Raw genomic sequence first — 27,096 nt, forward strand, 5'->3', positions numbered from 1 at the left:
GAGTATGTTGCTTTTCCTTATGTTAAATGTATGTATACTTACATAGGTTGTGTCTTCTCTTGAGTTTGCAGTTAAAGTGTGATTTACCCATTTGGTTCAGTATTGACATTTTTTTTTTTCCTGCCGCTATGTACATTTAAAGTGAGAAAGGAAGAGCACCCCTCATTAAGGTCTGGGCAGGAAGAGGATTGGGGAAAATGACCAGTCCTAGTAGAGGTGCATCTGCTCAGGTTGTGGGAGTAGTTCAACTAGAGATTAAACTTGGTGTGCCAAGTCAAATGGACTGGTGTTCTGCCTTTTGGCAGATAACTGTTGTCTTCAGCTAAAGGAGAAGGGCTTGAAAGCCTTAGCAGGTGGCTTTAGGAGTTGCCTATCCGTTGTTGGGTATCAGTTCTTGATTCTCTTATCAGCCAGCCACTACTATTTATCTGTGTCCACTACATCAAACAAAAGAGAATGAAGTACGCAGTCTGGAACAGGGTGAGGGCCAGCACAAACCTGTACTAGGCCCTAGACTGCAGTGTTGAAATCACTTAACTCTATTTTATACATACACTTTCTTTATGTTATATATTCTCAATAGACTTGGAAGTATGTTTCTCAAACTTTTAAATCCTCTGACAAACATAAACCAAGATTGTTTTTGATATGTGAAATTTCAAAATAAATACTGCACTGAAACAAAAGCCAAAAAGACAAAATCCTGCTTTGCTTTTCAAAATACAGTTCACTATTGAGCAACACGGATTTGAACTGCATGGGTTCACTCGAACAGATTTTTTTGTTTTTTTCAACCAATGCACATTTGAAAATACAGTATTTGAGGGATGCAGACCCCTCAAATATATGGAGAGCCAAAACTTCATGTGTGGATTCCGCAGGGCTAACTGCAGATTTGGGCATCCCTGGGGTTCCTGGAACCAATCCCTCGTGTATACTGAAAAAAGACTTATGTTTGTGTAACTGCCAAGATTGATACATCTCCTAGTTACCCTCACCACCATTTCATTCCCATTGAGAATTGATTTGAACCTTAGCTTCATACTGATGTATAGGGAGAAACCCTGTAACATGCATTCTAAAATGTTGCTAAATTATGATCTACCTAATTTTACCTGATTTGCTACTTTTCTACCTATAATCAATTTGAGTGATTAAAAGTAGTCACATTATAGGCAAACGTATCTTATATAGATAAAACTATTTTTATTGAATTTGTACCAGCGTCTTCCCAAGTTTTGTGTGATTGAAGGGTATTTTTTTCTTACTGATTTTTTTGTGTTACATGCTCAGTTTTGGTCCTGACCCCACGTGAGTTGCTATTCCTCTGTATTACAGATTTTCACTTGATGTCACAGAGACATGGCCTGAATCATTCCTCTATATTTAAAGTTAAAATGGACACTGAAATAAGTTTAGATTGTTTCATATAGAATAGAGAATTTTAAGCATTTAGAAAGTACCTACTCATTTCTGTCATTTCTCGTTAAGTAGCTCCTTAAAAAAAGAGGGTGAAATATAGACATTTCTTTTTTCCTTTGAGTTACAACAAATACTTGGGAACTTTTCTTTGTAATTAATATTAATGTTTAAATATGTCATATTTCTCAGGCTACTTTTTAAATATGAGATTTATTTCTAGTTTATCCTTTTTTGACATTAGTAAATACAGAATTGTATAATTCAAAAAACAGAGGCACAGCTTTGCTTTTGACATTGTATAAGTAATATATGATACTATCAAATTTTTAATAATATATGCCCAGGATAACCATATAATTTATCATCAAACCAAGGCATGGTTACACTATGCATACATGTGCATTTATAATTGGAAATAGAGGCTTCAGTCAAATTTATGCCCAGAAAATGGTATTTAAGAAAGAAATAGGCACAGTTTCAGTGTTGTTATCAGTAGTTAATGGACTGAAAGCCAAGAATAGTGATATTGAGATATTGCTGTAATGTTCTTTTATTAGTCTCTTAACTGTGCCATTTTCAAGTGTTTTTGGCCTGAATGTTTTACTCAGGCTTATAAAGGTTATGTGTGCCGTGCCCAGAATGGAGTTTTCCTTTGTCATACCAGTAGGAAAATGTGCCTCCCTGAAGGGCTTGTGTGTTTTGTAAAAGGACAAAATGCCTTTATTGTTACTGAGAAGATTGAGATAAATAGGTTTAAAAGGTTTGTTTGTGTGTCTGTATATGCCCATTTTTTCTTTTTAAAAAGACGGACTTGTTAAATCATTTTCCTAATTTCAGTGTAGTATATTTGTATTTTTTCCCCAGGTGCATGAATACCTCAGAAGTAAACTCTGTTCACTGTATGAAAATGACTGCATATTTGACAAATTTGAATGTTGTTGGAATGGATCTGACAGGTAATTGATTTTAAGTCAAACCTCTCAAATATGAATTTTATAAAGAAAAGAAACTTAATTATTTCATTCCAGGTCCTAACTTCATTTGTCTCTAGGGATTCCTTGAAATACATTTACTAATCTTAGATATAGCACGGCAGTACTGGCAGATAAAAATTAAGCATTGTATTTCACTATTAAATATAAAAGTACACAAATTCTAGGTAATCTAAATTATTTAAACGTCTAGAATTTTTTTTCTTACATGAACCAGATCACATTTCTGACATGCTAACCATTAAAACCGTGAAGCTTCAGCTTGGTTGTTATTCTGCCATTAAACTGTTTTAGAAACATTCGGGCGGCAGATAATTCATTTGAATTGTTAGAGACACCAGGTTTTCCAGATGCTACATTAACACCTCATAGAAGTGGTCTTTCATATGTATGTTATGTATGATGTTAACCATAATATATATGGTTAAAATATTAGGAGTAGTTTTCCTTTGCTTTTTGTAATTTCCAGTTTTGCTGTAGTGTAATTCCTTTTTAGTATACATTTTTAGTAAAATGTTACCGTTATTTAAAGATAAAGTAAGTCTTTGAGTCTTTTAGTTGTCTATTTGCCACTATGTTCCAGTAGAACATAAAGTAGTAAAACATAATTTTTGGAATTAAACTGACATTTAAAGTAATTAGAGATGCTTTAGCAACAGTTTTATCACAGAGCTTAATATGATTCCGATTTCATGGTGTTACGTGTTACAAAGGATAATAGAACTTACAGAATGTCTTTCTTTCGTCTGGCTTTTAAAATTACCTGATTTTTGACATGATGAGAGGACTAGTAAACTATTACTACTAGTAAACTAGTAGAGCTCTATTGGTAGCAAACATTGCCTTTGAGTGCCACTACTAAACCTGAGGCATCAAGAAAGAAGGAAAGGGAAGAAGAAAGAAGGAAAAGGAAGAAGAAAAAAAAAACATTAACAAATTTGAAGAGTAAAGAGATACTGAACTAGGGTGTGGCACACAGCTACAACTAGTTCTTCCTTGTATTGTTTAAGCAGATTATTAGCAGTTGTATGTTCTATTATCAGAAAGAAACTATTTGTTTTCCTTAATATTAAAAAATTTTTTTAAATTATTTCAAACTTGGAGAAAATTTGTTAGAATAACACAAAGAACTCTTGGCCAGCCTTGACCCAAGTTCCACTGTTGCTGTTTGCTGTATCACGTGGTCTATCCTCTGTTTGTTTATAGCTATATTTGTCCACATAGGTACATGCGCACGTGCTCACACACACAACTTGTGTGCTACATGGGAAAATACCCCGTTTACTCTAGATGTGATGCCCATAACCCTAAATTCTTGAATGAGTATTTCCTGACAAAAACACTTCCCAACATAGTGCAGCATCCAAAGCAACATTCACAGCGATGCAGTACTGCCCTCTAATCCGCAGACCCACTAAAACTCACCAGTTACTGTAACTGTGTCTTTTATGGCACAGAACAAAGTCAGTCTGGTTCAGTATCCAACATTTAGTTGTCATCTCTTGTTAGGCTCCTTTATTCTGAAACAGTTCCTCAGTCTCTCCTTGTCTTTTGTGATCTTGGCATTTTGAAGAACACAGGCCAATTATTTTACAGAATGTTTCCTCGTTATTAGATTCAGGCTATACATTTTTGGCAGGAATACCACAGAAATGCTGACCTAATGATACCTTTTTAAAGTTTCAAATAGCCACAGACTAAATGTCCTAACCCATTAAAACACACAGATGATATGGGGATGTCAATCTAAATTACATGAGCCATTTTTAAAGAAATACAGTTTTATCATGTTCAGGGGCATGCATTACCTTGAGTTTGATTAAAGTTGTCGTCAAGTGTTCTTTGGGAATTGACGTTACTAAATAGATAATCATTTGTACTCAGTAGGTGGCCTTTGTATGTAAGTATTACTTTGAACAATTCCCCAGTATCCTGTAATCCTTATTTACAATAATAATTTGAACCATGTGATAAGCAGTGGTAGCAGACCCTTTCCAAATTATTAAGAGCTTCAAACTTAGGAAGTTTTGTTTGTGAGGATACTTAATAAATGTCGAGCAGTAATGGCTGGCAAATAGAACTGACAGGGAAGTGTCTTGGGCAGCTTAAAAATTTTGCCACCCCTTTAAACTGATACTTCTACAAATATTTGCTTAAAATGTTTTTAGTGGTGAAAGTAAAATGATGTTCTGTTAATAAAATATTACAGCCTGGGCAATGTAGCAAGACCCTATCTCTACAAATTATTTAAAAATTATCTGGACATGGCAGCGTATGCCTGTAGTCACAGCTACTCAGGAGACTAAAGTGCAAGGACTGCTTAGCCCAGGAGGTCTAGGTTGTGGTTGCGGTGAGCTGTGATTGTGCCACCACATTCCAAACTGGGTGACAGAGTGAAACCCTGTCTCAAAAAATATATATATATATATACACACACACACACACACACACATATTATGTACCACTTCTCAGGAGCAGATTATAAGCCTTTATTAAATGTGATTATCTGAACCAGACAACACCCTGAGAAGATAATTGTTTATTTATTTATTTACTTATTTATTTATGAGACAGTGTCTCACTCTCACCCAGGCTGGAGTGCAGTGGTGCGATCTTGGCTCACTGCATCTCCGCCTCCCAGGTTCAAACGATTCCCCGGCCTCAGCCTCCTGAGTAGCTGGGACTACAGGCACGTGCCACCACGCCTGGCTAATTTTTGTATTTTTTTGTCGTCGTCGTTTTGTTTTGAGATGGAGTCTTACTCTGTCGCCCAGGCTGGAGTGCAGTGGTGAGATCTCGGCTCACTGCAAGCTCTGCCTCCCGGGTTCATGCCATTCTCCTGCCTCAGCCTCCCGAGTAGTTGGGACTACAGGCACCCGCCACCACGCCCAGCTACTTTTTTTGTATTTTTAGTAGAGGCAGGGTTTCACTGTGTTAGCCAGGATGGTCTCAATCTCCTGACCTCGTGATCCGCCGGCCTCGGCCTCCCAAAGTGCTGGGATTACAGGCATGAGCCACCGTGCCTGACCCAAAAAATGTAAATCATAAGATAAAGCATTGGTTTCTTGTGAACAGCTACAGCTACTTCATGCGGGGTTCTTTCATTTTAGAACCTGTGAGTTCCACGGATAGTTGCTCCTTTGAGAAGCTGCCTGACCTGGTTGATCACATAACCTGTAGTTGCAAAACTATTCAACAAAGATAATTCTGCACTACTAAGAAGTTTTACTTGAGGATGCTGTCAACTTCGGTGATAGTTTTGGTAGCCATGAAAAGGAATAATAAGCAGAAAACTCAGTTAATTAGTACCATATTTTGGTTTATTCCGGTGATTGAGTTGATGTCAACAGCCCTGTCCCTTACTTTAAATCTGCTTGAAGTAGCTGTTTCCTATGGTTTAATCACTGAATCATTTTACTTAAAAACAATTTCTTGTTCTGCTTGTTTGACTGAGTGTACTGTCTATTTTCACAGCGTTGTCATGACTGGATCTTACAATAATTTCTTCAGAATGTTTGACAGAAACACAAAGCGAGACATAACCCTAGAAGCATCGCGGGAAAACAATAAGCCTCGCACGGTTCTGAAGCCTCGCAAAGTCTGTGCAAGTGGCAAGCGAAAGAAAGATGAAATAAGTGTTGACAGCCTAGACTTCAATAAGAAAATCCTTCACACAGCCTGGCACCCCAAGGAAAATATCATTGCCGTAGCTACTACAAACAATCTGTATATATTTCAAGACAAAGTGAATTAGGGTTGGCATTCCTAGCAGAAGAACCCACTTCCTGCTTAGTTGAGATAGTTGAATCTAGCATTCGTTCCTATAAAAGAGAGAGGTCCATTGTGGCGCCCCTTTCCAGTGTTTGACAGTGTGCCATTCGACAACACATTGTTATAGCTACATGGAGAAAGCTCTGTGGATTCATCACTGTGGTGTTCTCCATGTCTGCTAGCCATTTAGGTAAGGGTAGGGCACTTTTAATTTAAATGACTTCTTGCACCATCTTGCCTAATGGACTAGATTGGACTGTATCAACATTGATTTACTCCACTTTTTATGCCTTCCATTGTGATGACGTCAAACACAGTGAAAGCCTTCAGTCATGCTATGGGATTTAATTGTGTATCCTCATTACTGTATCATTTGTGGGGTACACCCCTTCCCCCTTTTTTTAAATTAAATACAGCTCATTCTTACTGTGGCTTGTAGCATTCCTCCTCTTCTGGCCTCCTGGACTCCTCCCCTTCATCTCTCTTACCCTTGCCCCCTCCACCCGGTCTTGGTGGTGGTATATTAAAAAAAGAAAGAATGAAAGCACACAAAATGAGTCAGTTTGGGGTCAGTGGTATAAAGGGGGTATATGTTGCGAACAAATGTTTTAATAACAGTTGGCTGTAATCACTCCTCGCCGTGTCTGGCACTGAAAATAAGGAAAAAAAAAACCTACTACTGAATAAAAGTGACAAAGAATGGAGAATCTGGTTTTCTTTTTCTTTTTAACCTACCTCTTGTAGCCAATATTTTGTGTCATACCTTTGGGCACAGTGAAACAAAATGGGTTTTCATTGTTTTATTGGTATTTTTGTTAATTATTTTTAACAAGTGTTCTTTTACATGCAGGAGGAGAGGTATTGGTTCTCTATGAACATGTTTTGAATATATATTGGTTTTATTAAGGATTTCACAATCTATAAATGCTACTAGTTGTTTTTTTTCTATTTACCGTCATCATGAGGGTATTGGATACGTTGTATCTCTATTTAACTCATTATCTGTTAATGAAATTGTTGTAAATGGGAACCAAATTTGTAGAACTTAATTTCTACTTTTTACAGTGCTTAATTTCATTTTTGCCTTACTAGTCAAAGACTTATACAACATTTTTAACAAGTTAGAACTTTTTTTGTCATTCAGTCATATAAAATAGCAGAAAACTAACATCAAGTGACGACAATGCACTAAATACTTTTTTTGTATTTTACTGCTATCAAATCAGAATGAAATATACTTTACCATAGATATTTTTCTTCTATTTTTGGTTTTCCAAAGCTATATTAAAGACAAATTTTTAAAGGTACAGCATTCAAAAAGTGCTTAATGAACTCCAACAGCTGCCTCAAAAATCTGTATATGAGTACATTTTCCCTAAGCAGTGATACATTATCCAAAGATGAAGAGTGCTCCTATTTTTAATAGGTAGAATGTACCTTTGTCAGTCTTGCAGAAGCTTTAATGGAGAAGAAATGGACTTTATTTTTGAAAGGTGAAATGAACAGGCATTTATATTATTAGAGAATGGTAGTTTTATTTTGGTTGAACGTAATGTAACAACCTTGAATTTCAGAGGACTCTGAGTGCTTCTATGTCCACTACCTATTGTTCTATTCTTCAGTAATGAAAAAGAATTCAACGAGCCGACCGTGATTCCCTCTATTACAAATATTATGTCTTGTAAGTTAGCATTTTTAGCACACAGGAGAAATTTTATGTAATAAAATTACTGTATCTCTTGGATTTAACAAATTTGTATTTGAACACATTCTATGTCTGATAATTCTTAATGGCACTTTTACTAATTTATTTGGGGATCTTGGGTACATTCTTAATTTGTGTTATTTATTCTTCACACTTGACTTGGAAGTGGGATATTCCCCTGTCACAAGTGTCCGACAGTGATAGACTTCCTGTGTTGTGACTGGACAGTTTTCCAGATCTTTTTTGGGAGATTTTCCTACAGTTTGGTTGTATGTCTTGAGATAACACCACTAAACAGCTCTCAAATTCTTTTTTGATTGATCAGTAGCTATGATGATTCTCCTCCATGACACTAAGGATTAGTTTATATATTTAAGAGAAATAATTGCTAAAATTAAAATGCCTCTATCAAGGAATGCTATTATAAATTATTGTTAACATTCTCAAGTATTAATTTTTTAATCTCATTGGTGTAGCAAACTCTAAGCCCAGCCACTCATTTTACATGGCCATGGTTAATCTTTTTATTAATAAAAATTATACTTAGAATAAACTTAGTCTTGTCAAGTTGCTTGTATTTCCTATTCTCTTGCCACTAATACATGCACATACTCCATCTCTTAACCTTTTAGAAGAGATTGTGGTAGGAAAAGGACTTTCATTCTATTAACCTCTTTCGATCTTTACTTAGTGGCTGGGCAAGAAGAAGAATTATTTTATAAACCTATCTAAATACATGTTTATGCAACCATTAACTGCTGGATGGTAAGCTTCTGTGCAGCCCTCTGTCTCTTGGGATTTAAGAAAAAAAAAAAAAAAATGCGTCCAGTCTGGCGCGGTGGCTCACGCCTGTAATCCCAACACTTTGGGAGGCCAAGGTGGGTGAATCACCTAAGGTCAGGAGTTCGAGACCAGCCTGGCCAACATGGTGAAACCCTGTCTCTACTAAAAATATAAAAAATCAGCCAGATGGTAGCACGTGTCTAATCCCAGCTACTCCGGAAGGTGAGGCAGGAGAATTGGCTTGAACCCGGGAGGCGGAGGTTACAGTGAGCCGGGATTGCGCGACTGCACTCCAGCCTGGGCGACACAACAAGACACCGTCTCAAAAATACATCCATGCACTCTTTTCAAAATGAAGAGAATTTTAAAGCCTTAAATGTGAGTTATGCTGGTTAGAGAAATGTCTACAGAAAGCCAGAGATAGGAAAGCAGCTTCTTTGATTCAGTGTGTGACTATTTTTTGAGTAAGGTGTTAAGAAATTGCACATAGGAAAGCTATGCAGTACTGATAAAGAATTTTTAGTGATACTTAAACCCTTCTAAGGGAATATTGCTTGAGCATCTTTACCACACATAAATTCAAATGTAGATAGTATTGTGCACTTCCAGAAGAACAAACCCATCTCCCCCTGCCCAAAAGATGGAAAAGATAGGCATATGCAGTGTAGTCAAGAATCAAGTCAGTTTACTTGTGCATTTGAGAGCACCTGTATTTTGGTATCTTATCGGTTCAGATGGTGATAGTTTAAGCTCTGCATGTATGTCTTACTGTGGTTAAAAAGGGGGTTTGACGCACCTCCTCTTCCCCCCAAAAAAGCCTTGAAAAATGACCCTGCTTCATTTTGTAATTATGCGTGAGGTCAAAACATTACAACTCTTTTAGTATTAATCAAATGCTTAGTGATTCTGCGGTCTTGAGGTGTTTTCAGATGCCAAAGATACTGTTTGTAACTGAGATTGTCTCAACATTTTATTCCATAGTGGTATTAGACTGGAACCTCTTACCTCTGTATTAGAATGAAGAAACACCCACTTTACAGGCTTAACGTTAATAAGTCTCTTGCTAGCTCAGTGTATCAAAGAGAAGGCACTACAAAGCTTAGTTTCCTCTAAAAGGAATTTGGCAAACAAACTGGCATAAGGGGAAAAGCTAACATTTGTGTTTTTTCAAATGTTCTACTCATGCTCCTTTGTAATCTGAATAGCAACAAGTTCTTCGAGGACTTTCCCACTAGAGGGCAATGGTGGGGAGCATTGGGTCATGCCTGTAATCCCAGCACTTTGGGAGGCTGAGGTGGGAGGATCACTTGAGACCAGCCTGGGCAACAAACCAAGACCCCATCTCTACAAATAAAAGATGTATTTTAAGAAATATATTTTAAGAAACCACTAGGGGGTGATCGTTAAGTTTTGAGCAGCAATGATGGGGTATTTTTAAGAATGTAAAAACGGGAATCTTTCTGTACTGGAAGAGCTTCATTATTAAAAATAAAATCAGGGACCAAATACAGGATATTGTGTGCCCCAAACCACTGTTCACTATGACCCTCGAGTAAATATTTGAGAAATCAATGATGGAGGGGAACACAAATGCCAACTGTGAAGTCATTACTTACATTGTACTACAATAAAGTCATACAATATACAATAAAGTAGTACAACATAAGTAATGACATCACAGTTGGCATTTGGGTACGCCCAGCTAAGTTTTGCATTTTGCAAGTGTTTTGTTGAGTAGTTTGCATCAATGTTCATGAAGGATACTGATCTACAATTTTTTTATATTTTAATGTCTAGTGTAACGCTGATCTCATAAAATGAATTTTCCTCTCCTGTATTATTGAAGAATATGGACAAAATTGGTATAATTTCTTCCTTCAGTGTTTGGTAGAATTCACTAGTGACAAATTATTAAATACCATTCTATCAAAGGTCACATCACTGAGTCACTCTGTAAGGAGAACAACATTTGTCTCTTCAGAATTGAAATGTATTTCTGCTCTATTCACTAAATCGATTGCCTAGCAGTTAACAGAATGAAGCATCGTAATTTGAGTTTGTCAAACACCATTTTGCTTTCTTACAGTATCTTTGAAAATGTTAATTTGTTAGCCCAAATCTGTATCAAACTTTTGTTGCCCAACACTTGACTTATCAATGCCTAAAAAGGTTCACTGATCAGGTAATACAGTTGTTAAGTAACACAGAGCAAAGTGGTTAGGATGTGCTGGACTGCCACACTAGGAATCCTGTGAGTTTAAGAAAATACAATGATGATAATCGCTTTTTTAGTCAGGGTCTCACTCTGTCACCCAGGCTGTAATGCAGTGGCCTGATCATGGCTCGCTGCAGCCTCAACCTCTTGGGCCCAGTCCTCTCATCTCAGCCTCCCAAGTAGCTGGGACTACAGGTACCTGCTACCATGCCCAGCTAACTTTTTAAAAAAGTTTTTGTAGAGATGTTGCCCAAGCTAAGCTTGAATTCCTGGGCTCAAGCGATCCTCGCGTGTCCACCTCCCAAAATGTTGGGATTAGAGGCATGAGCCACCCCTGTGCCCAGCCTAGAAAACAGAAACCTCTCTCCTCGTCTCCCCTTCTTCCCTCCTCTCATCCTTACTTCTTTCTGTCCACTGGCAGCCAAGTGCTGACCTATTGGTAGACAAGTTTATCTGGTCATTGGATGACAATGCCTCTCAACAGTCACTCCACAACTCAACTACACTAACTCCCCTTCCTTCTGTAACCATTAGAGTTTGTGCCTCTTCTTTTGCTTTAAAATTACGACCAAACCAGGCAAAACTACTTGTAATTGGATGTGGTATTATGGAATCAATGCTCAAAAATTTAATATAATTAATAGTAAAACATATTGCAGAGCACAGCATCGTTCCTGTTTTTCTTTTTTCTTTTTCTTTTATTTTATTTTTGAGACAGTCTTACTCCATCACCCAGGCTGAAGGGCAGTAGGCAGTGGTGCAATCACAGTTCACTGCCACCTTAATCCCTGAGCTCAGGTGGTCCTCCCACCTCAGCCTCCCGGGTAGCTGGGACTACAGACGTGCACCACCACGCCCTTTTGTATTTTTTGTAGAGATGGTGTTTCACTGTGTTGCCCAGGCTGGTCTCCAATGCCACTGCACTCCAGCCTGGGCGACAGAACAAGACTCTGTCTCTAAATAAATAAATAAATAATTGGTAGGGCAAGTATATTACCTTATTTCTTATCAAAATTAATCATCTTAATAAATCAAGAAATAGTATTTGTATCCAGTAGCTATTGCCACAATCAAGTAAGAGAAGTACAACTATATCTAAAATGAGAAAAGTAAATATTAAGTGGGGATATCAGCTGGGCATGGTGGCTCATGTCTGTAAGCCCAATACTGGGGGAGGCCAAGGTAGGTGGATCACGTGAGGTCGGGAGTTAAGACCAGCCTGGCCAACATGGTGAGACCCTGTCTTTATTATTAAAAATACAAAAAAGCTGGGCATGGTGGTACATACCTGTAATCCCAGCTACTCAGGAGGCTGAGGCACAAGAATCACTTGAACCCAGGAGGTGGAGGTTGCAGTGAGCTGGGATCCTGCCACTGCACTCCAGCCTGGGTGACAGAGTGAGAACCTATAAAAAAAAAAAAAAAGGATATGATCAACTAAAAAATGGGTAGTAGAGGTAAAGGTGGAAGAAGAGGAATTATACTAATTTCATTACTGTTCCTTGCTGGGCATTAAAAGAAACTAAGGAAGAGAAGGATTAGGAGGATTATACAAATATATAAAGGTAACTAACTGAACAAAAATTAAAATTTCATCAGGCGAATACAACTAAGCAACAATAATAATAGTAAAAACCCAAACCATGATCTTAGTATTGAGATTGAACTGACGACAAAATTATGACCACTTTATAGTGATAAACAGGGATAATTATGAATATCTGTGCATCAACTATAAGGAATGAAGATACAAGAAGAAAGAAACAGGAGTAGCAGATATTAATTTACCTCTTGAAATCCATGACATGTAAAGGGAGGAAAATAATTAACTATATGAAAACTTAAATGACATTAAGGTGGTTCCAGTAGATACATCAAACCTGATTTTGTGAACACAAACTACACCTTCTTTTCAAATATGGAATAGTCACCAAAAGGAATCATAAGTTAGGCCCCAGAGAACACCTTAAAAAAAAAAAAATCCCAAACTAGAAATGGTACAAAAACCAAATCTGACCAGGGAAAAATTCTTAAATACCCAAATTAATAAAGAATGAAATAAGTATCAAAGATACAAGAAGCTAGGAAAGGATGAGGGTGACTGCAGTGAGTACAGGGTTTCACTGGGGGGGATGGGGGGCAGTGTGACAAAAGTGTTCCAAAGTTAGACTGTGATGGTTATGTAACTCTGAATATATAAAAAACATTAAATTGAACTTTAAATGGATGAATTGTATAGTATGTGAATTATATTTCAATGGGGCTATTAAAAAACAAGAATTAGGAATAATACAACTAGGAAGCAGGAATTCAATTTAAGAGTCAATAAAATAAATGATTAGGTAATATAATCAAGAAAAAAACAGAGGACAAACAACATAAAATAAGAAATAAAGGTAACATCCTATAGAAATAATCTTCCTAAAAGCACCAGGCCCCAATGTTTCCATAGGGAATTACAACATCTCCTTAAAGAAAGTAATTTCAATGTCATCTACGTAAGACCAGAGAAAAGGAAACCTAACTATTTTCAGTAAAATGAGTATAGTAAGCTGGGCGAGGTGGCTCATGCCTGTAATCCCAGCAGTTTGGGAGGCTGAGGCAGGGGGATCCCGTAAGACCAGGAGTTGGGGACTTGCCTGAGCAACACAGGAAGACTCGGTCTCTACAAAAAATACAAAAAAATAGCTGGACGTGATGGCAGGCACCTGTAGTTCCACCAACTGGGAAAGCTGAGGTGGGACAATCACTTGAGCCTCGGAGGCTAAGGCTGCAGTGAGCCGTGATTGTACCACTGCACTCCAGCCTGGGTGATAGCGTGAGACCTTGTCTCAAAAAAATAAAAAATAAAAAAAATAAAATAAAATAAAATAGCATATGATTAATAAAAAACTTTTTTTTGAAAGTTTAAAACCTTTTAAAAGGAGCACCTAAAAGGAAAATAGAACAAAGTGGGATCTCGTAGTCCTGACTGGGAAGACAATTCTATAAATATGTCAATAATCCCCTCAAGATTTTTTTATTTGGCGTTAGAAACCTTTTATTGAGACAAGGTAAACAGTGGGCTGAAAATAATACAGGGTGAAGGAAGGTTGAGGAAACCAGTATGAAGTCATCTCAAATGATGAACTAAATACATTCCAAAAAGTGAGGTCTTAACCAAAAAGCTTTTAAATGGCATTCCAAAAAGAAAAAAAAGGGGGGGGTGTCATTTAAATCTCTTGAATTGACTAAAAGAGCTAAATTATGTACCCAAATTCTGTACAGCAGGGGCCTGTTTCCAGCAGGTAAGCCTGCATACAAGTAAGAACCTCTTACTCTTGTTACAATTGTCCTGTTTTGTTTTGTTTTACAGGAATATATAACCCCCATCCCCACAGTGTTAGTCCATAAGGCCTCAGTGACTGCATAGAAATGTGGACCTACCTCTACTAGAGAACTAGTTACACTGCATTGTAAATACATATGTATGTGTTCACCCCCATAACTAAGCTGTCAAGCCTTGAGTGAAGGGGTAGTTACAACTCATTCATTTTGTATCTACAGGGACAACAGGCATTCAATACTTTTGCATGAATAATAGTGACACAAATTAGCATTCTTCTTGGAATGGAAAACTTTCTGGGAAGTTCATTCTTTTTCTCTTTTTCAAAAGTGCATCTCACGGCGCCAACTATTTTTCTCGGAAGGAACGCTTATTGTTTGACCAGACATTCTGGCTATACAGCATCATCATAAAGTTCTGTTTTTTCTTCTCTTTATTTTTTGAACTGGAAAATGGATTCATTTTGGTTTTCTTCCTCACAAATCCTTTTCAGTCTGTCTTTCTAGAAATTGCAGTTGCTATTCTTGTCTCTTTGTCAGACTTTGGCTTTGGCTTTTTATGAAGGCGTTCAACGTCCCGAAGAGAAAGTAATTCACCCCTGGGCTCTTCGTCACTGTCGATTTCAATATATTTCCTCTTCTGGGATTTCTCAGGGGCCAGCATCAAGTTCTTTTCTCATTTAGGCAATGCGGATTTTCTGGAAGTCTTCCTGACTTAAAACTCGACTGGTGCTGATGGCTGCTGCTTTGGCTTTCTGCTCTTCCATGGGCATGCTGTTCAGCTTCTTGGAAATTTCTTGCTGTTCTTCATCGGAAGAGTGTTGAACATCAACCCATTCCCCATCGGCATCCTCCTCCTCACTGAGACTGGTACTTCCCCATCCATCTTCATCATTTTCAGCATTCTCCTCTTTCTCAACTTCCAGAACTTCTGCTCCTGGAATGTAATCTTTAGCATCTAATTCTCCATATTACTGTACTCTTGCTTCTACAGAGGCTTCTGTAGGCTTACCCCAGAATTTCTTCTGCAGCATCTGAGGATTCAGTGTTCGGAAGAGCTGAATCAAAGTTCTACCAGACATCATTACATTCTTATTCTTGTGTGGTTTATACTGAGCCAGGCCAGGTCTTGGAGAAGCTCTTCAGTCATGGCCAGAGGACACTGAGCTGTTATCTCTTTTATAGCATTGATTCCTACTGTCATGGCTTCTCCAGAGTTCTTGTCAGTAACAAAATTGTTGGCCACAGTCATAAGCAATGATTGAATAATCGCTGGGTGTACTAGGTGATGAGATGCTTGTGCAGCAAACAAGGATCTTTGTTACTTCTCTTTGGTGGGCTGCAGAAACCTTTGCAAAAAGTGACAGAAGTTGAAGAGGAAGAGCTCATGAATTCCCACCAATCTGGAGATGAGGTTCATGAGCATCATCTTCACTACCAACCTCTCCTTACAGCATTCAAGCTGCTTTAGTAGTTTTTCTGCAAAATCTTGGGGATCATGAATCAAGTGAATAGCTAGAAGTTAAACACCTCTGGTTTTTTCTTCTTCTTTTGTTTCTTGAGCACTTTTATTGCCTTTTCCAATGTTTTCTTGTTTTGGGAACTTTTCTTCCCTATAGCATATTGTGCTAGCAGGTCTCTTGCTGTTGGTCCGTCATCCTCAGATTCGGAGTCACTGTCCTGTATTTCATCTTCATCTTTCCCAAGAAAGAATGTCATAGCAGCAACTAATATCCTGGTGACCTTAGAGAAACAGGCAGTTGTGATAACACTGACAGTTTTGGTATCATTCCAGATGTTCCTTCTGTAGTGTTCAGTCATAACATCTAAAGACATCTTGGCTGTGGTTGCATTGCTATCTCTTAACATGGTGTACATGAAATTTTGCAACACTACATCCACTTTATTCTTGTGTTTTGTGTTTGCATTCTTGATATCAGTCACGATATGTGTGTATAAAGTCTTTTGCAGAAGCTTATCATGGCAACATAGAAGTTCAAAGAAGAGCTCTGGTAGGCTTGATGGATTGATGAGATTCTTATTTCTCAGCAAGATCAAAGCTTTGCAAAACGTCATTCGAAGATCTGGATCCAATACGGTATGATTACAGGACAGAAGATCTTTCACCACTTGAGGAAAATTACTTAGATACCCTGTGTAGCAGAGACTAATCTGTAACAAAGCACAGGCTCTTCTGAAGTTTCTTTCTCTCCTATTATTCAGATGCACATATCTAGGATGTTCTGTGCCATAAACATTACCAGTTCTGCTAGTTCTTTGCTGGGTTTATTTGGTTGCAATTTGAAAATCTCCACACTGGATGTGTAGTGATTATACTGCTGTAGAAACTCCTCGATGTAGGGCGGTGGGTCTCGCTTGATCAGACTCTGTAACTGCGGCAGGTTGCTGGGCAGCTTGTTGTTGTTTCTGCTGGACATTTTGGCTGCAGACTAGCTTCACGGCAAGCAGTTTTTTAAAAACTCAGATGGCCAGCAGCCGCCAATCCCTACCAGCTGAGGCTTGAACTCCTGCTTCCAGGTATGACTGGAAACAGCACTCAATCTATTAATAGAGTTCATTTCTGACCAAAATCTTAAAATAATTTGCAAAGGGATTTGACAAATCAATCCTTAGAAAAAACCTTTTAGCATGGAATTTTTCAAATATATTTAAAAATTAGAAGAATAATGCATTACATGGCTTCAATAATTGCCAATACATGGTCAATCTTGGACAAGTCCATTTTTAAGTTCATCTGAAGAGTAACTAGTCATTAACATCTGAAAAAGACAAACGAAGAGAAACTTTAATAGTTACCTAACAGAGGTATTGTAGATAGCCCTGAAACAGACTCACAATTTTGTGGGCATTCAGAGAGTGACAAAGGTACAATTTCAAATCAGGGTAGAAAGGATGGCTTAAAATTAATATTATTGGGTCAATGGGCTACAAAATTGAGAATTGAATTTAAATCATTTACAGCATATGGAAAATAAATTTCGGATGGATTAGAGCTCTGAATGTAAATTTAAGCCTATAAGAAAATTAGAAAAAGTTATAAGGGAATTATAGATTAATTATTTTGGTGCGAAAGTCTCCCCAAGTCATGTAAGAATGATAAATCTGATTACATGAAAACCTTACGCTTCTACACAGTGAAAAAAAAATTAAAAGACAAGTCAGAGACTGAGAGAAACATATGTGACTCATAAATCAGACCAAGGAGACAGGGCGAAGACATGGAGACGTGAAGTAGGAGGTGTGCTCAGGAAAATAGTTAAATGTCATCCACGTACAGGATAAACGGCTTCCCACGTCATGTCCCAGAAATCGATTAGTCGATGGGATTTGGGTGATTGCTTTCTTCTGTTTTTCCTGAATTTTTCTCTTTTTTATTTCTTTCCCTTTCTTCTTTCTCTCTTTCTTTTTTACAATGATGGTGTGTTTGTAATCGACATTTTAAAAATTCTATAACAATTAAATTTGGGGGCGGCCTTCCCTTGTTTCCCGTATGGAGTGTTGATGTTTCAGCAGCTTTATTTGGAGTTTACAAGTGGAAGCACCTGGGTTTGGGGCTTCCTTTGTGTCCCCAAGACACCTATTGCAGGAGTGAGTCCTAAGCAGTAGAAAACAGATGCATGTGCAGGGCTGGATGAAGCACTATGGAGCCTGTGTGAGAGGAGGCACGGGCGCTAACACAGGAGCGCACTTCCTCATTCCGCTTCTTCTCATCCTCTCTCGCAGTGCCATTGTCATCACTCATCCCATCCGGTCATCCCAAGTCACACGCAAGAGTTCGTTCCCGGCGCGCGCGTCAGCTTGACTCGCGCGTCTCCACGTCCGGGACCCGCAGGGGAACGCCGCCGCCCCGTCCGGTCGCTTGTTGTGTTGTCATCACGTGGCCTGGGCGGACCCTGACGTCAGTGGCAGGGGAGGGACAGCGCAGGCGCAGAAAAGGGGGCGGGGGACTCGGCTTGTTGTGTTGCTGCCTGAGAGCCTGAGACGGTCCTGCTGCTGCCGGAGCCCTGCCAGCTGTCCGACGATGTCGTCCCACCTAGTCGAGCCGCCGCCGCCCCTGCACAACAACAACAACAACTGCGAGGAAAGTGGCCAGTCTCTGCCGCAGCCGGCCGGCCTCAATAGTGAGTGAGGGGCCGAGGGCTTGGTGAAGGGGATGGGGGAGGAGGAGCCGCCCCGGCCGCCGCCACCGGCGCGGCGCGGGAGGCGGGAGGAGAAGGCAGCTCATTGGCCCAGGCCGGTGATGTCCGGGTGACTGACAGCTCCCGTCACCTGTCAGGAGGATGGGCGCCTGCCTTGCTCCGGGCCTCTCTGTTGCCTCCTGGGGTCATGGGCCGGGGCCGTTTGGGTTCGCGGTCCGGGAGCGGCGCGGGTAGCGCGGATCCCACTGGTGCTGGGGGTGGTCCCCAGCAGCGGAGCCGGGCGGGGCGGGGGCGGGCCTGGGGGGCGGGGAGGCCAGGTGGGCGGAGCGGGCCGCGGAGGGGACGTGGGCCGGAATGGGGACGTGCGGCGGGGACGCCGGGGGATGGACGCGCGGGAGCGGGGCGGGGCGGGCGGATGCCGCGGGACGTGTCTGGGATCAGGTGTGCGGGGCCCGCGGGCGGGCAGCGTCTGGCGGGCTCGGGAGCCCCCAGCGAGCATTCCTTTGTTGCCACATGTTTGTCAGGAAAATTCATTTGCTGGTCTAGGGGCTTCAGTCACGTGTGGGGTGAGAGGCTGTGCCTTGCTTCTCCTTTTTCCTTTTTTAATTTTTTTTTATTAGCTTTCTCGAAGTTGCCCAAGTGATTTTTTTTAAGCGATGAGGTTGTGCGCCCAGTAAACCTGAGAGCAGCCTCCTGAACCACCCGGGACTGCACACGTCAGGGAGTCTGGGGCCATGCATTTAAAGAAACGGAATTAAAAACGCACTCGGGCAATTGAAAGTTAACGGGCAAGGCTGATGGACAACCCAGGCCAGGGTCTTTTCATAACATTCCACTGCCCAGACATCTTGTCCTCAGATTGTTCCTGGTCGTGAGAACCGGGAGCCTTCTTGGAAGGGTTCTTGCCTAACCTTTCTTTAATTCAACTCTTGGGAAAGAGATAATGGGGGTAGCGAGCATATGGCCAGATGAAGGCTTTTCAAAACCGCTTGGATGCTTAAAGGTCATGCAGTATCTTTCGTAAGAGGGAGATGCTTCCAGCGTGGCCTGAAGATTATTCTAGGGAAGAGAGTTTCAGCCGTCACCAGGTAGCAACGGAGTTTGGAGATTTTAAGACGGATGCTGCTGCTCCAGGTTTTTTGATGGGTTAATACCCAAAACCTTTAAGTGTCCTACATTCCAGAATGTAAGACGGTTATGTTATTTCCCACAGTAAATTAGGATGAATGTCTGAGTCATTAAACGTTACTCGTATCACATATTCCTATGCAATTTTAAGTTATTTGCCCATGTTTAGCATACTGTCTTAGGTTTGAGAATGGGAAAAACTTCAGAGCTAGCTAACTGCCTCCTGTTGTTTACCTGTAGAGAAACAGGTCTAGAGTTAAGAGCCTGGTCCAAGTTCACAACTGGCTGGGAGCAAAGCGGAGGTTGTCATGTTCAGCCTGTCTACTGCTGTTTTCAGGGAGGGCTTTTTTTTTTTTTTTTTTTTTTTGAGATGGAGTCTCGCTCTGTCTACAACCTCCACCTCCCAGGTTCAAGCGATTCTTCTGCCTCGGCCTCCTGAGTAGCTGGGACTACAGATGCTTGCCACCCGCCCAGCTAATTTTTATATTTTTAGTGGAGACGAAGTTTCGCCATGTAGTTGGGATTACAGGCGCCCGACACCAACCCAGACTAATTTTTGTATTTTCAGTAGTGAGGGGGTTGGTCTCTCACCATGTTGGCCAGGCTGGTCTCAAACTGCTGACCTCACGTGATTAGCCCGCCTGGGCCTCCCAAAGTGCTGGGATTACAGGCTTGAGCCATCACACCCGGCCTCTTTTCAGGACTTCTTTTCAGTGGTCCAGAACCTCCTGCTGGTCTGTGTGTCTTATTTTGTCAGTGTGTTATTCTACCTAATTCACAAAGGTGGCCCACCTTTCTGTTTCTTTTTAGTATTCTGTTTCTTAATTGTGCAATTTTCTTATGAGTGAAGATACTTGGTAGGTGTACATGATTTCACTGAAATCTAAGGGATTTTCATCTTCCTTTGACCCTTTAACAACAACAACAATAAGGGCTGAGCCAGGCAGGGCGTGGTGGCTCATACCTGTCATCCCAGCACTTTGGGAGGCCGAAGCGGGTGGATCACTTGAGGTCAGGAATTCGAGACCAGCCTGGCCAACATGGTGAGAGACCAACCCCCTCTCTACTGAAAATACAAAAATTAGCTGGCCTGTCGGGCGCCTGTAATCCCAGCTACTCAGGAGGCTGAGGCAGGAGAATCGCTTGAATCCGGGAGGCAGAGGTTGCAGTGAGCTGAAATCGGGCCACTGCACTCCAGCCTGGGTGACAGAACGAGACTCTGTCTCAAAAAAAAAAAAAAAAAAAAAAAGGGCTGAGCCATATGTCATTGTTTATCTTGGAGTCTGACAGACCTATGAGGAGTTTGATGTCTTTGGCCAGTCGGTTCCTGCTTGGTTGACATCAACTCTTACAGAGGTGGAAGTACTCAGCCTGCATGGGATATCAAAATGTTGCTTTGGGAAATCTAGATAGAAAATATTTTACGTGGGATAGGGTGAGCTTTCTGAAAAGCTTTTAGATAATGCCATATTTAATTACTCCCCTCTTTCCTCTTAACTCTGTTCGTTTTTTTAGCTCATTACACAACACTGCACTGAACAAAACAAGAAGCCTCATTGATTCCTTGAAGTGATTTTTGGGCATTGGGCAAAACAACTTATTCAGGCGCCTAGTACTATCCAAATTGCGATAAGTTGAAGGACTTTGTTGGGTAAAGTTGCACAACTGAAAAACAGGAGATGAAATGTACAGATTTTCTTGGGTTTGGGACTTTTTATCTTTGGTTCAGGGAACAAAGCAGAGTTTCAATGGCAAATTATTGAAATATTTGAATAATGAAGTATTTCTGTGATTTTTTTTAACTTTACCGCTGTGGAGAGACTGTTCACTTTCATTAAAAATTACAGGGCAAATACCCAAACTCCTTCCAAGTCAAAAGGATGTTGTCCAGTTTGTTTTATTGTTAAGAAAACTATCAACTTCCTTAAGAATATTTGAATAAGAGTCAATTGGTCGAATAAGGAAAATCAAAGTAGTAGTATAAGTCGTAGTGTAATTCTTGTTATTGAGAAATACAGCCTTTTTTTTCTTTTCAAATTTTTTGTTTGTTTGTTTGTTTGTGTTTTTGAGACAGGGTCTTGCTCTGTCACCCAAACTAGAGTGCAGTGGTGCAGTCATAGCTCATGGCAGCTTCGACCTCCTGGGCTTAAGTGATCCTCCTGCCTCAGTCTCCTAAGTAGCTAGGAGTGCAGGTGCACGCCCCCACACCCAGCTAATTATTTTATTTCTTGTAGAGTTGGAGTTTCACCTCGTTGCCCAGGCTGGTCACTAGCTAACTTATTTTTTGTAGAGATGGAGTTTCACTTTGTTGCCCAAGCTGGTCACAAACCTTTTTTTTTTTTTTTTTAAATAGAAACGTCTTCAAGCACGATGTCCTTGCTTTCCGGTTTATGAAGAGTGCTGTTAAGACCTTCATGTATTGTCACTGCCTCATAATGTTTTGAATACCTATGTAATTTGTGTGTAAATACATACTTCTCTGCAAAAAGACCAACTTTTTTTTTTTTTTTTTTTAAGAAGAATGCCAGTGACTCTTGTTGGCCTGGTCTGGATTCCTTTCAATAATGAATGAAAAGCTTTGAGGAAAGAATGTAAACATAATGAAATTTGAAAAGAGTTACATGTGGGCCTTTAAAAGTTAGGGGGAAAAATGAGGAGAAATACTCTTCATTCTCTCTTCCCCTTGTCCCAAAGCTCCTCTCCTCTTCTTCTTGAGAGAGGATTGAACTAGTGATTATAAAACTGTAAAGATTATGCAACATACAGCAATGAGTATAATCACAATTATTGGACCACCCTTCACGATCTATTATATTAGAGAATGGAGAAGCTTTCACAGAAGTTTCTCTGAATCTCTTAGTCATTCCCAAAAACCCAAACCAGAAAATACCTCATGTCATTGCATATTATGTACAAATTGGCGTAAGGAACGGCTCTTAGTTTGTAAAGTCTTTTAAATAATAGAGAAAGCTTTCCAGCTTTTAGTTTGCAAGCTTGATTATTAGGAAGAGAATTCACTCTGTGGTTGTTTTCTACTTTGTGTTGCTTGGACAGCACAAACCTCTTATCTAGCCTTGTTTCCTTTGCAAGTAAAAAGGGACTTTGTGAGGATTGGTAGAGTTAGAACACTAAGAAATTCTGAGGCTGTAAATCAGGAATGAATCAGGTGATGGGAAACGGATGTGTTTTTCATCTGTTGAGGAAGACATATTTGTTTTTTTGTATGTTACTCAAAAGATTAATATGTAGCCTCTTAATTAATGCCTATGTACATAACTTTCTCTGCACCCACTATGTATTTCCATAGATGATATTTTTGAAAGAGAATTACTGAGTTAAAGGAAATCTACCCTTTTAAGGCTGTTAATACATATTGTCAAATTATTCTCTAGAATGTTCACTGAAGCCCTGATTGTAATAACAAAGTATTAGAAACAACCATCTGAGTAGTGGTTAACCATTGCCATTTAGATAATGGTTAAAGTATGGTATATCTTTATAAAAGATGAGATGCAATGCAGTTGTTCGAAAGAATGTCAGTATATATTGAGAGGGAAGACATCTGAAAAACGACTTACAGAATATGTCAGTATGTGTGTATGGTACAGTTCTATTTCTTTATAAAAACAAAAGCAAAAACAGACCTATATTTCATTGGAAAAAACTCTGCAAGTCTCCATGTGAAACTGTGAAAAGTGGCTCTTTTGGGAGAAGGAATGGGAGGTTGGGAGAGATGTTAATTTTTAATTTCATGTACTGATCTTTACGTTTTCTAGCAACACATTTTTCCAGTAAGGAATGCTTTTTCTATGATACAGAATATAGTTATAGTAGCTAAAACTTTCTTAGGGACCTTTCTCATTGTTCTGGGTGCTTTATTCATTTAATCCTCCTAACAAAGTCTTCGAGGTAGATACAGTTATTATCTCTGTTTTATAGATGAGAAAACTGAGGCACAAAGTGGTTAAGTACCCTGTGCGAGGGTAACAGCTGTAACTGAGAGTGGGAGCCTGGCTTCAGTCTCAGCCCCTGACCAAACTATACCAGTGTATGCCAAGTACAAATTGTCTGCCTTAAGTAGAAGTGCTTTCAGTTATGCTACAGGGTGTGGAGGCCACAGCATAGATCACTTTTACTAAGCTCTTCTAGGTATGTCTCTTTCAAGTTCCTAAAGTATATATTAGATTATGATTGCTTATGTGTTTTTAATGAAGAAAATAGGATCCAGACATTGATTTGAAAGTCCTTCAAAAAAGTAAACACCAGGCTGGGAGCAGTGGCTCATACCTGTAAGCCCAGCACTTTGGGAGGCTGAGGTGGGAGGATTGCTGAAACCCAGGAGTTTGAGACCAACCTGGGCAATGTAGGGAGACCCCGTCTCTACAAAATAAATAAATAAATAAGTCGGGCATGGTGGCATGTGCCCTGTAGTCCCAACTACTTGGGAGACTGAGGTGGGAGGATTGCTTGGGCCCAGGAATCAAGGCTGCAGTGAGCTGTGATTTTGCCACTGTACTCCAACCTGGGTGACAATGCAAGACTGTCTCAAAAGAAAGACAAAAGTAAGGAACAGAAAACCTGATACTGTTTGTTACACCCTTTTTTCTCTTTGATCAGCTACTTCAAGTGAACATTAATTGTATTTTAGGGAAGACTGGCTTCCACAGAGACCCATCTGGAACTCCTGGTTCCTTAGCTCTGCTTCTGTCAGAGCAGCTCTGGGTTTTGGTTTGTTACTATTGTACGCATTAGGCTTCTATACAAGAAGAACTGGTTCCATTGGTTTAAAAATAAGTTTGAAAATCCTAGAAACAGTGAGAGTCAGAAAAAAACTGTTTTTATATACATATTATCTCCCCCACCCCCTTTCTCTCCAGTTGAAATATTTTGTAGAGCTCTAAATTTAGGGATGCTTTTGGCATATTTCTTATACACTCCAGAGGCACTCTAGATAATTTATCTTCAATGTTAGATCTCTCTTAGCTTTGCTAGTTGTATTTGTTAATCCATTTTGAGTTATCTTTAGTCTACGTCCATTTTATGTGTGTGTAAAATGAGGCCATGGAGATGTACAGCTCTGTCGTTTGGCAGTAGAGTCCTAAGGAATTGGTGGTGATTATGGGATGGTGGTAGCCACTGGGGCTGCCTCAAACGGAAAGAAAAGGGTTCTAAGGACTTATAAATGTAAATTCTAGTGTATAACTGAGCATCTTCCGTTTACCAGCACTTGATACTACTAAATCCTCACAGCACCCCGGTGTTGTTATTATCTCTGTTTACAGATGAGGAAGCTGAAGCTCAGGTCACAAAGGTAGACAGGAAGTGATGGGGTCAGATTCCCGGCTGCATCTGCCTTGGAGCTTTCCTTCTTGTGAGGGTGATGTTGAATTCACTGTGGAACTGGTGTAGCCATCGCCACATTTAGAGTGCATTTTAGAGTTTGAGCCAGTTTTGATGATTTTACTTCAACTTACTGACGGAACTCCCTGTTCATCCCTGGAACTCTCGAACACTTCTGCTGGGAGTTTAGAGGGATGACCACACCAGGCCGCTTGGTTACATTTTCTAAAACAAAATTTATTGTAAGGAATGGAAATTATGAACAAAGTATACAACTATCTCTTTTTACTGTGAAGTTAGTTTATTGGCTACTGTTAACAATTTATTTATTTATTTACTTACTATTCTTTTGTAGAGACAGGGTCTTACCTTGTTGCTCAGGCTAGTGTCAAACTCCTGGACTCAAGCAATCCTGGTCCCTCAGCCTTCCAAAGTGCTGGGATTACATGTGTGAGCCACTGTACCTGGCCTCAACTCTTACTAAAATTAAAGCACCTTAATATGTTTAGCAAACTCATTGGACCAATAAATATTTTTAAGACCTATGCAGAATTACCAGTGGTACATCCCCTTTTTCTGTGGCTCCACCCCTTCAACTTTGTGTCCAAGAAAACTTTTCATGTTTGCCTGTAGCTGATGTGCAGTTGTTTCTGCCCCCAAATCAACAGGGTTTAGTGAAAACCCTGGAAAGTAGAAACTTGTGGGAGAGAAGAGAAAAAAGACAAGTTCACAAGGTATGCTTAGTGTATAAAAAAGGAGAAAGACTAGAAAGCGAGAGATACAAAGGAAGTGAAGAAACTAATCAGTGAGATAGAGCTAAAGCTTTTTTCTGAATTTTTAGCATTATCACCTGATTTAGTTAACCAGCCGCATTAATTTTATGCTCCTGATTTGTGTACAAATTGAAATTTTTGCTATTGGATTTAGGTTCCCTCTCTAGGAGTTTCTCAGTTGTTTGCACTAAGTAGGATATAGTTGCTAACTTACTTAGATGACCTTTTATGAAATTTGTAAGTGATGTATATATTTCATTTCTGGAGCAGATACAGCTGAGTAGCTTAGGTAGACTATGAAGAAAGTGTGTGTGTATATATACACCAACTAAAATATGAAAGGTAAGTTGACTAAAAGTAGCAATTTTTTTTTTGAAAAGCAACCTCAGAGTTTTCAGTAAAGTGTTATCATAAATTAAACTTTACCCAGAGAGAATATTGACTGGAAAACACATTTTCTGAGTTGTTTTAGAGTTCGAGCTGCTTCTCAGTTGATGGCATGAGCTGTTTCAGGAACAGAACTATATAGATATTTAGACTTTTATTCTTACTTATTTTCTTCAGAATACTTTTGCCTTTGGTTTGAGGAGAGTCAGAATTCTTATCTGGATTCACCATGTTCACATCTGTGTGCACATGACAGATTTCAGTTCTGCTGTGGTTAACTTATCTGACTTGTCCAACAGGTTCCTGGGTGGAGCTCCCCATGAGCAACAGCAATGGCAATGATAATGGCAATGGGAAAAATGGGGGGCTGGAACACGTACCGTCCTCATCCTCCATCCACAATGGAGACATGGAGAAGATTCTATTGGATGCACAACATGAATCAGGACAGAGTAGTTCAAGAGGCAGTTCTCACTGTGACAGGTAAGTGAGACGCATGTTTTGGTGGAATTCAGGAAACGAATGGGTTATAGGGCTCATTCTCTCTAGGAAAAATGTATTTGCCTAAATCTTCACTTAGCAAAATATGCCTTCTGATACATTGCAGTGTAATATATATTGCACAGATATATATTGTGTTTATATGAGACAGCTAATGAACAGGTGCTTCAGTGCCCACTGTTTTTCCCCAGATTGTCATTTTTCTTACCCAGATTATATTGTTTTTAGCAGTTTATCAGTTTAAAAATTCAGTGGCGTAAATGCTAATTTATAGAATTAATATAATTTTCCCCCATTTTCTTTTGTATCCCTGTTTTACAGATAACAGACTGCCTTGAATTAGTTACCTTGGTATATATCTGTCTTCCCTTCTAGATCTTGACGTTTCAAAGGGCAATAGCCATGTTTCATTTTTATTAGCTTCATAGTAATGATGCTGGCCCATAGTAGACACTCAGTAAATGTTTGACTCATGGGACCTGCAGGTCGTTGCACGTTATAGCAATATTTGCACAGTTGGAAGCACCAACCAAGGTCTGTGAAGATAGTTTTGAAGGCTCTTCTGCTTTCTCAGATGATGTTTTGTTTCAGACCT

The 27,096-nt window shown here is 39.7% G+C and overlaps 2 protein-coding genes, 1 long non-coding RNA gene and 1 pseudogene across 7 annotated transcripts in view; 2 read left to right on the top strand and 2 right to left on the bottom strand.

Annotated features, from left to right (window-relative positions):
- Positions 1-6,889, top strand: part of PPP2R2A (protein phosphatase 2 regulatory subunit Balpha) — an 81,270-nt gene extending 74,381 nt beyond the window's left edge. For all 5 annotated transcript variants that reach the window (XM_015145008.3, XM_015145009.3, XM_077943282.1 and 2 more), the window contains 2 exons: positions 2,287-2,378; positions 5,889-6,889. In XM_015145008.3, the coding sequence (XP_015000494.1) occupies positions 2,287-2,378; positions 5,889-6,168 (372 nt within the window). In that variant the 3' untranslated portion in view covers positions 6,169-6,889. The remainder of the gene's footprint in view (positions 1-2,286; positions 2,379-5,888) is intronic.
- Positions 6,890-14,330: 7,441 nt separating this feature from the next.
- Positions 14,331-16,772, bottom strand: LOC717921 (protein SDA1 homolog; annotated as a pseudogene).
- An 82-nt stretch (positions 16,773-16,854) lies between these two features.
- Positions 16,855-17,635, bottom strand: LOC144330758 (uncharacterized). Its single transcript, XR_013397209.1, has 2 exons — positions 17,509-17,635; positions 16,855-16,992 (listed from the first exon to the last, which is right to left on the bottom strand). It is a non-coding gene; the product is annotated as an uncharacterized LOC144330758 (long non-coding RNA).
- A 562-nt stretch (positions 17,636-18,197) lies between these two features.
- BNIP3L (BCL2 interacting protein 3 like) overlaps positions 18,198-27,096 on the top strand; it is a gene marked incomplete in the record, with an annotated part of 34,896 nt that continues 25,997 nt past the window's right edge. The window contains 2 exon segments of the mRNA NM_001037284.1: positions 18,198-18,354; positions 26,300-26,483. Coding sequence (NP_001032361.1) covers positions 18,255-18,354; positions 26,300-26,483 — 284 coding nt within the window.

This window comes from Macaca mulatta, chromosome 8, assembly GCF_049350105.2.
Source record: "Macaca mulatta isolate MMU2019108-1 chromosome 8, T2T-MMU8v2.0, whole genome shotgun sequence".
Taxonomy (NCBI): Eukaryota; Metazoa; Chordata; class Mammalia; order Primates; family Cercopithecidae; genus Macaca; species Macaca mulatta.